This window comes from Malaya genurostris, chromosome 3, assembly GCF_030247185.1.
Source record: "Malaya genurostris strain Urasoe2022 chromosome 3, Malgen_1.1, whole genome shotgun sequence".
NCBI classification, from domain to species: domain Eukaryota; kingdom Metazoa; phylum Arthropoda; class Insecta; order Diptera; family Culicidae; genus Malaya; species Malaya genurostris.
In genome coordinates this window covers 42,910,683-42,921,625 of record NC_080572.1, presented here as the reverse complement: position 1 = coordinate 42,921,625, position 10,943 = coordinate 42,910,683, and the positions used below count along the sequence as shown (strand labels likewise).

The window sequence follows — 10,943 nt, the reverse complement described above, 5'->3', positions numbered from 1 at the left end:
CACGTAAAGAATGATCACCGCTAACGCATTAACCTCTTTCCCTGCCTCGTTGCTGAGTCCAAAATGTGGTAGTCCACACGGTCGTTGAAATTCAGACGATCATCGACCATTACTTTCAGATGTTTCTGTGCACGTTTCGATGACATTACGGACCCTCATACATTGATTTCGACCAGCTGAACGGCTTTGCCTTCTGCATCCTCCATCTTATGGAGGTCCAGCTACTGCATCACTTCAACAAATCATACAAATACAAATGGGCCGAGTATGAAGCCTTGTTGTGACCATGATGGAATTTTGTCACAAATTCGTTTAAGATATCAGGATTCTGTTTTGGAAATAGCTCCATGAATAGTTAGAGATCCGTATTCTGTGTAACGCTATCAAGATGGCCTCCCAGCTAGCGCTGTTAAAAGCTTCGCTGTAAATGCGGCATAGGAACTGTTTTATCTTCTGCATTTTAAATGCCAACTCTGTGATCAACAACTGTTCGTGTTGCATCCATCGTCGAGACACATTTGCGTAATTTATAATAGCTGTTTGTTCGATAGACCGCACTCACACTTCGTTCATTGGATCAGTCGGCTTAGAATAATCATTTCCAGATGCTTGCCCGAGTATATTCAGTCGACATATTGATCTATACGATGCTCGATCCTCTGGAAGCATTTCTGGGATTAACACTATCATCTTATAGCTCTTTGCAACAATTCCACTCACTCAGTCGTAACTCTTGGCTACATGGAACACTAATCTTGCGTTCTTTTATCTCACACCCTGTCCTAGATCTCTGAAAGCGTCTTCTGACTTGAAGACAAGTAGCTCGAAGTCAACTGAGTCTCATATTCCACCGTTTATTGGATGATATGAGCTTACCATAACACATTCTTCTTCGTTTAATTAAGTGAATTCAATGTACATTAAAATAAAGCAAATCTGGTTCATTTTGCAATTTTTCTAGTGGTAGCATTTCTGAGCATATGTGATGAACGAAGTGATTTGTATGAAGTACGTGACGATAATGACAACAGCTGGTCTGCAAATTGATGGAGTATAACAAAACTTGCTTATTCACTGCACGTCTCTAGAATGCAGAACATACTGGTACTCTTCACAGCTAATCTCTTGCTTGTATATACGGGTAAGATCCATCTATCAGAAAACCAAAAAAATACAGAATTCATGTAAAATTTTGCAGCTTTCGATCAGGATCAGTTATTTATAGAAGATCCCCCACCTGGCTATTTCGACAGAATAACTATTAGAGGTTTGTATAGTGATAAAATGAATCCTATTCGTGGAAATGTACTCATTTTCAAATTTCATACTGCGAACGACGGTTCCATTCGAAGATAACTAATGACTTCGTAGCTATTCATAACGGTGAATTAGCTGTACTCGGAGAACTCAATTTCTTTGTACATATTCCACATTATTGCGAGAAAGCTTTTATGTTATTTATTTCATATTTCAGACTTCGATTGGGTGGACGGAACCGAATGGAAAAGTATTCTATGGCTGCGGCGGTACCTTAATCACATTGAACTACGTAATGACAGCCGCACACTGTACCAGTTCCGATAAATCAGATTATGTTCCACCGGACGTCGTCAAGCTTGGTAGCACCAAATTGAGTCAAACTGAAACGACGGATAACAATTCAAAGCCTCAGCTAATCAGCATCCGTAGAATTGTGAACCACCCAGAATATAAACCAGCCCGGTCCTATTATGATATTGCTATACTTGAATTATCACAAAACGCTCGGCCGAGTGAAAACGTTTGCACAGCTTGCCTGTGGACGACACCCACCACTCTACCTCCAAATATGATCGTAATGGGTTTCGGAACCACAAGGTACGATGAAGACCAAAGCCCACTTTTACTCAAAGCATCTGTAGGACCAGTGGAAGTAAGTAGTTGTGCAAGAAATTTACTTCCAGACCCATTGTTTCCGAATGGACTCACTGATAACCAGTTTTGTGCTGGAGGAAACAATCGAGACGCTTGCGAGGGTGATTCGGGAAGACCACTTATGGTACAGTTAGCTGACTTCGATAAGCTTGTACCGTACATTGTCGGCATAGGCCATGATGGAACGATTGGTGTTTATTCTAGAGTGGCATATTTTTTCGACTGGATACAGACCGTAACAAACACGTCATTTAATCCGTTGGAATGCGCGAGAAGGTCGGTGTGCCGTGACTATCTCAAGGATTTTCACAGTCCAGTTCAACGGCAACAGGCAGCTCCTAGATACCGAGCTAGTTTACTGCAAGATGAGCAACCTACCGGATGTGGAGGCAGTTTGATTGATTATCGCCATGTGCTGACATCTGCACAATGTGTTTTTCGCAATATACGACCATCACACGTGGAAATTTATGATACAATAGTGGCTATCACCAATATCGTTATTCATCCGAGATACAATAGGCTTTCGAAGCGAAATAATATAGCTGTCCTAAAACTACAGAAATTTCTGAATACGAATCATGAATTTCAAGCAATTCTTCCGGTTTGTTTGTGGGCTCAATCAACACTAGACACTGACGAAGTATATGTTGCGGGACGTGATCCCAACTCTGAATTCAACAAACATTTATCGGTTAGAACTAACCTGACGAGATCGATACAATGTAGAGACGATCAACTTTGTTCTGTACAAACAACTCTATTGGTTCCAGAAACGTGTCAAGTATGTAGTTCAACCAGTAACTTTATCAGTCTGTTCAGTTGTGGTTTTGTTATAATCGTAGTACGAACCTGGTGGATCCGTTGATAGTTCCGTAAGTGTTGCGGTTACGCAAACTAGAGTTCCTTACATCTATGGTGTCAACATAGAAGGATCGGCTTGTGGTGGAGAGCAGGCGGTGTTTAAAACCATCAAAGTGTTTCCGCATTACCATTGGATTGAAGCGATCGTACTTAGTAGTCGCAATGATGGTAGGTTTTTATACCACAAAGACAGAATACAGTTGACTTTTTTTTTATTTTCGTTCGATTACTAGAGAGCTTACTTGTGCAAAACAGCAACACATCTCAAAGATCGACTAACAATCGAAGACGTATGGGAGGTCGCATGCGTTTGGCAAATGGTAGTAGAGGACTCAGGAACGTACGAATTTTGAGAGAAAGACGAGTATACTGAATAATTGAAATTCTGGAAACTGGTTTATAAATACTGGTTTAGTAACTTTTAGTTAAAATTTGACGTTTCGATAGTATCTTCCTATCAAGTTATTAAATTTGACTGTAATACAGCAAACATAAGGAAAACCTTGAGAAAACTTACTACTATAGACAACATATTTTCACTGCATGCTGAAGTATTTTCTTACTCGAATAGTATGAAAACAGATAACATAGAACTAATTTTTTTTATAACATCAACACAACACATTTTGTAAGATTTTTTTAGTGTCGGAAGCACACTATCAAACTGTCAAAATAACCGTGCTCTCGAGAAAATAACTACTGAACTGTCAGATTTTATCGTTAAAATTATCCGCGAAATAGTTCACAGTGTATTTCAAAGTAAAATTGTACCTGAAACATTTGCACTATACTCGGGTTTCCACCGGTTTTCTGGTTCGGTGTTTCAATTCCCATCCTTCTGTTTTAAAATCCTAGTCAGAATTCCCAGAACAAGCACAGCAAAAAGAGTCGACAGGAAAATGTATGTAAACAAGACAAATATAACTAAGACAGCGTTTGAATATTCCCACATTATCGAATGAGTAATGAATTCTTATTCGATTAGGGGTAGATGAGGTAAAACGCACCCCCTAAGGAAATGCAGCTATAGCTTAACTATAGAGAATAACATGGAACAGTTTCATGCATGACTATCTGCCGTAATCATTATTTCTCAAAATTACGTACAAATACTCGCTGAATGCATTAAAAAATACATGAAATATGTTATTATCCAAAACCCTTAAAATTGTCATTGAAATATATGCGGGGCATGACGCCCGATCGTGGAAAACATGAAAAATATACATTTCAAACTACGCGAAGTGACGATTATATGAACATAGAGGCAGGATGATCTTATACTGTTTTCGTTTACTGATCAGAGCAGCCCGAGAGGTGACCCAGAGTTGCCCAAACAACTTTTGATATGTTTGTTTTAGCAACCTGGGGTCGCTCTAGATCGGACTCCAATCGCGTAGTTTCGCTCTGAAAATTTTCTCGGGTCGCACCATACATCCATGCGAATTTGTTTATTTTTTCTTTTTTTTCATGAGTTGTTGTTAAGGGCGCGTACCACGTGTTCATTTTACTCGGAGTCAGAGTCGCCCGCGTGTAGGTTCTAAAACGAAAGCGGTATTAAACAATGGGCGAACATTCATCAAAACAACGGATTAAAGCTCATGACAACCACAGGGCAATATGCACTTTCATAAAGCCTCTTCTGCATCTTCTCACTTAATTCTGACAGATTTCCGAATCAACCGGTTGTGGGCGAAATTCATTCGGAATCAGTTGTTGCACTGGAAGTGGAATTTATTTGGAATTCCACATGATTTCCACATGGAACTCCGAATGAAAATTACTCACCGATTCGGAATTGATTCGGAATTCATTCGGATCTGATAATGTGGGTTGTTGTTAGGTGGAAACATCTTCGCTGATTTTCTTTTATCAAAGCTGAATCACGCGCGCCGAACGGTAAAGTGCTGTCATTATAGATCTTTGTTTTCTATATAGGGATTTGAGGTGCAAAGTAGAAATTAAAGGGCTCAGTGAATTTTGTATCAATTATTAATATTATTTCACCTTTTGATTGGAAATATTTGTTCGTTTTGATTGGAATGTATCAAGCCAACTATTTACAATTATATATGATTGAAATTTTAATTATTTGAGAGCAAAGTCCTATTTGGGGGCAAAAATATAAGAAACTTGAGTACAAGCTTAGCGAAGAGAAACTCAGTCACGTACCCAGAGGGGGGAGATGCCCCGAAGGGCCCTGGCCCCTCCCGAAATCAAAAACAAGTATATAATTATTTAGAAGGTCTTAGACATGTGTTACAGAAATAACAAGACAGTAAACGTAAAGAAATAAAATACAATAACAGTTCTAGTGGAAAAGTTTAAAGTGTCTGTTAAAAACATTCGCAAAAGGCACACCGAGAATTAAGTACATCAGCAATCTTCAGTAACATTAATTTTTATCTTGGGCCCCTCCCGAAACGAAATCCTGGGCCTGGAGAAACTTAAATATCGAAATCCATTACACTAGTAAGCACGTAGATATAATTGCATTTAATTGACCTATTGATATAATTTTGTCGGATACAAGACAAACAGAGCCTATGTTCTGAGTTCGATTTTGGTTCCTAATATAGATCAATCTAAGGAGACTCTCGTGCCATTGCGTATCTGTGGAGTGTATACATGACTTGATAATATTAGCATCTTTCCCCTCGCACTATTAGCTGTCAATAATTCTGGACGCACTGTACTGACGAAGCGATTTCCCTCCTTTTCAATGATGCGTCAGTTGGTGGCTGAACGACGGAGCGGTAACTCGGTGTGTCAAATGATTATTTGCATACCTAACGCAAAATGGCAGCCGAACTTCATTCTCGTGGAATATGGGCATTTCCACAGTATCCAAAATGAAGTAGTATGATGATAGGTTGAAACGTTTGAATAAAAACATCGATTATAAGAAATATTGGTTACCTAGTTCCAGTGCTGAAAAAATTCGTTATCACAATGGTGACTCGAGCTTACATTGAGACAACACATATATCATCGTCCACCCAACGACGATTGTCGCCAATTGAATCATAACAAGTATCATGACTGCCGAACCCTTTCAGTATCATTGGAAATTGATTTCATGAAAATGTAAACAAAAATTATCCCCCTATCACCCGGCGATGAGCCAGTGATAGACGACAATATTTGTCTCATTCGACATTCAGTTGAGCATCAACGGTATCATATTCATCCCTGAGAATCATCGTCAACCGGGTCGATTGGGCCCTTCCAATCATATGCAGTTCCCAGCGCCCTGGAGAACAAGTCTTTGTTTAATTTAATAAGTAAAATGTTTTCCAACGTATCTTTCCCAAGGCCAGTGCGTTGATTAGAGAGAACCAAGGCAAGGGCACTGAAAGACCGTTCAACAGAGACTTGGTTCGATGGTGTGGATAGTACAACCATTGCTACTGCATATATCTCTGGGTGCGTAGTCTTACGGCGCAACCAATGGTCCCACACGTTGTAGTTATGTTTTTGGCGTGGCTCTAGGTCCAAAGACTTAACTTGTTGAAGAAACCCGGTCTCGCAACCAAGATTCACGGATTCACCAAACATTTGCGTAAGATACTGATCAAAATCATCGGTAGACTCTGACGATTCTCTACTTGTACTAGCCGGTCTTTTACCCAGTTGGCAGATACGTTCCCATGTATCGACTATGTATTGCTGAATTTTATCTTTTTCCTCAGCCGTGAATATTTTAGAACCTCGATAGTTGAACCTTGGATCCAGGTATAATGCCATCTGGACCGCCTTCAATTGGCGCAAAACGTTCAATCTATTGTTCAACGACCGAAGTAAATGGGGACTGAAAGAGTTTTCGCGAACTTTCTGTACCTCACTCGTTGCCATCAGCCATGCCATATAGAAGTCAGATAACGACACGTGCTTCTCTTGCATTTGCTTTGTGCAGATGTACAACGGCTTAAACGTATCATAGTAATGCTCAATGAACGACCATTGATTGGAAAGGTCTAGTTCGGGAAAATTATCGGCCAACTGGTTAAAAAACCTTTTTTGGTGTACGAACGATTGCATCATTTTGAATATACCACCCCATCGTGTCCTACTCCAGACGGGTGGGTATGAACATCGTAGCTTTCAAACTCTGACCGGTACTTCACCAGCTTACATTTTCTAGCAACAGCAGTGATGGCTCGGATAGACTCATCGGATTTATCAACAACATCCAGTATTGCAAGCTGTAAGGTATGCACGGCACATCTCACAAGAGTAATCCTTTCGGACAGTTCATTGGCCAGTTCAGCAGTAACGTTTCGTTCACACTGTTGATCATCCTCTATCACATCCGACTCATCCAGCTCATCTATGTTCGTACCATCAGCCTGCTGCTCTGTAGGCATTACGTACGTATCATTGTTTAATTTTCTTACCGTTGCCACCATATTAGCCCCATTGTCGCATGTCACGGAAAATATGTTCTCAAGAGATAGCCCATAGTCGGCCAAAGTATCCATAACTTTTGATTTCAAGAACGCCGCTGTTTGACTTTCTTTGATTTCGATCATACCAAGGGTACGAATGACCACCTGCTCGTCTAGGGCATACTGTACTATTTTCAAGCAGACGAGCTTGCCTTTCATCTCATCTATCAACATTTCTTTTAGACGACAGGCAGTCTTCGAGAGATGACATTTCATTGTGACACGGTTCAAAGTGCACCCAAGAGTCGTTGTAATCGGTTTCAGTAAGTCTTTGAAGCCTTCCCACTCGAAGCAGGAAATAGGAAGATGATGGAAGGTCGTCAGCTTAACTGCTGGCGCAATTAGTAACTGCCGGTCAATAGCTATTAAACGCTTAGGAATTACTCTTTCCTTCTTCTCCATTGGATAGGCAATTGTAAGGAGATTGTTTGCACATGCACGTTCCGTATGTACGGTACGAAAGTGACGGATGAAGTTGCCAGGGGCAAATCTACTCTGGACGTATGGACATCCTGATGCGGGATCGATGTTGCAGATAGCTTTATCGCCCTGTCTTACTACCAATGACGACGCAATGTCCGTCAGTGACCGCTGCAGCTTATTGCGGTCTGCTCTTGTTGTAGGTGCCATCGTATAAACACCACACAAAATTTAGTCGTTAATGGTTTAACTCTAAATACGCTCCTCTATCTAAACACACACACACACTTGATAAATACTTCTTTGATCAATATTGAATTCGCACTATATCACTATAACCTTGTCTGAACCGGATTCGTTCGGAATACGATACGAAACCTGACAGACTCTCCCTCCTACGCCTCCGACAAGTGCCGGAAGCAACGGTGGTATCTCATTGTTGCCCGGGAGATAATATTTTACCCGAGCTCCCACCTATCTGGCAGTGGGCCACGGTAGTGCACCACTTCACCAGCGCTCATATAGCTATTCGCCTCTCTGTTCGTACCTGTCCCTCCAAACCGTAGTTAGCAATTCCAACAACCTACATATTTTCAGTTAGCTTTTCCAACAACCTATCCGATTTTTTTTTCTTAGCTAAGTCCAACACTTTTTTAGTTATTCCAACAACCGATTTAGTTCAGTCAACACCCGCATTTTTTTCCAAAACCCAGCTGTTTCACATATGGTAGTGCCGTCCCCGCTCTGTCGAATGCAATTGACGTGAGCGTAGTACGCGGGATAGGTGATAAGTTACGAACGTAGACGCAATGCCTATCCGTGCGGGATATGTGCCAGTTCGTACATGGGTAACATGCTGGAAGGCCGCAGCATAAGAGGCATACGCTTAGTAAACCGGGTTGACCGGTTGCAACTTGTGATGTGATGTGATGTGAAGTGAAGCCACCATCAGTTCAAGGACTTGCCAGTGGATGCGGGTAGACTTACAGTAGCCCCGATATGACTCATCCATTCACTTTCTTACTATAGCTGTTACCGAAAAGCGAACAAAAAGGGTTGGGCGGATATGTAAGTAGAGTTACTCGTATTCCGCGGGAATAAAAGATGCTCTTCCAACCATAATATCCAGTGCATGGATGAAGCATTTCGCTATACATGCTTGAACCCGCCTGATGGTTTGTTTGAGAAGGGCGCGTCAGACTCATTTCAAACCTTCAGAAGGAAACAAGTTTCCTTCAAGTGACTTGGGCTGGCTATCCACAATCCCTCGTCCAGTCGTCAATTCGTCCGATGCCCTGATGCTCCCTACCCTTTACGACCCCGTGCAAAATGTTTTATATTGAAAAATACAATGAAACATGGTGTAATGAAATTAATATAACATGAAAAGATATAATAGATTACAAAATAATACAATATAACATAATATAATATAATATATTTTAATTTAATATAATATAATACAATGTCATACAATATAATATAATATATCATAAAACAATATATAAAATAACATTTAGTGTAGAGTGTCAGTTATGCTCTTCTATCTTCGCAATACTGCAGGAAGTAGAATATTTCTCTTCTAATAACAATAATAATATCCACATCTATAAAAATAATATATGTTATTATTATTGATGACAAATTAATAATAATAACAGTAAATATAATAATGAAAATAATAATAAAAAACGAATCTAATATAGTACAATGAATTATATAATAAATATTAGAATGAATAAAATTATATGTTGCGATATGCTATGATATTATATTACTTGAATTTATATGTCATTTCTCATGCTCTCATTCTGCCCTCAACGCATTCCATCGACCAATTGTCACCACAGACACACGTGTAGGCATGAAACAGGAACCAGTGAGGACCAAGCTCACCTTGTGACGACCTTGATAGTTAGTTAAAAGATTACTTTAATATAACTGATAATGATAATGATAACTTATAAGGAAAACAAATTTATATTTTGCGCAGAGGTACGTAGTACTACTCATAATAAACCCTATAATATAATATAATATAATATAATATAATATAATATAATATAATATAATATAATACAACATAATACAATATAACATAATATAGTAGAATACAATATAATATAATATCATAAAATATAATATAATTATATAATATAATATGCTATGATGCAATGCAGTATAATACCATAATAACATAAAATAGTGTAAGACGATAATATATGAAACAATATGCTATGATATAATATAACAGTTAATGTCGCAGTGTAAGTTACGCTCTTCTCATAATAAAAATAATACTAATAATACATGATGTAATAAACGACAGAACTATATGCTACAACACACTATGATAAACACCGCACTCTAGGATGGGCCTCAACCTACAAGCCACTTCGCACCCTCTCACTCCGCTACCAACGCAGAAGGCGACAGCACCCAGTCGACGCCGTTCTATTGACCAAATGTCACCATAGACGCTCGGGGAGGCATGAGACAGGGACCTGTGAGGACTTAGTCATCTCACCATTTGACGACCCCGGGTTGACCGGTTGCAACTTGGTCACATTTGTATGGAACAAAAAATTTGTGCGCAGATTTTCCAAAACGGACTTCACGTCGTGAAAGTACGTCGCAAAACTACCAGAACGCACCATATGTCGTTACGTTCGTTTACCAAAGTAAGCCGTAACAACGATTTTAAATAATGCCTCTCGGTACGAACCATCACCATGGACACGTATATGGGCGATCCGCTGCCTATGCCGCATCGATAGGCGTTAACGGTTAACACTGTATACATAACTACGGACGCGTATACGGGAGCGGTTCGCTGCATGTGCATCGCTGTTAGGCGTTAGCCATAGATACGTTTTCAACCAACCACCAATCTTAAACCACTCGTGCACTTAACCATTGTTACGACATGTACGACCCAGAACTTTATATCACTGGGTCGATGTGATCAACAGATGGAAACTTGGTCAAGTAACCCGGTTGCAAAAACTGGTATTAGTAATACCATAATAGTAATACTGTCAGTAAAACTTTTCGCACTATATCACTATACCATATAGTGGTATAGTGCGACATTCTATGTATCTTGCCAACTGATTCTACTCTGGTAATCGGTCCCGTGGATAGTACATGACCTAGTGGAGGTATCGTACTAGGACTGTATAGCACGTCTCGAACGACTTGATCGTTCGATGACGTGCTTATTTTTTTAAAGTTTTTTTCAAGTTTTTATTTACCATATATCACCATACTCGTCTAAGATGTTCCCATCAGTTTGCC

General features: G+C 39.7%; 1 protein-coding gene and 1 long non-coding RNA gene across 2 annotated transcripts; both read left to right on the top strand.

Annotated features, from left to right (window-relative positions):
* Nucleotides 1-790: 790 nt before the first annotated feature.
* LOC131437910 (uncharacterized) lies at nt 791-1,267 on the top strand. The gene is made up of 3 exons (XR_009230844.1): nt 791-904; nt 962-1,141; nt 1,199-1,267. It is a non-coding gene; the product is annotated as an uncharacterized LOC131437910 (long non-coding RNA).
* Nucleotides 1,268-1,345: 78 nt separating this feature from the next.
* Nucleotides 1,346-3,151, top strand: LOC131433777 (transmembrane protease serine 9-like). The gene is made up of 4 exons (XM_058600371.1): nt 1,346-1,418; nt 1,475-2,698; nt 2,760-2,946; nt 3,012-3,151. Exons 2-4 carry the CDS (start codon nt 1,553-1,555, stop codon nt 3,149-3,151), a joined length of 1,473 nt encoding a protein of 490 aa, XP_058456354.1. The 5' UTR covers nt 1,346-1,418; nt 1,475-1,552.
* The last annotated feature ends 7,792 nt before the right edge of the window (nt 3,152-10,943 follow it).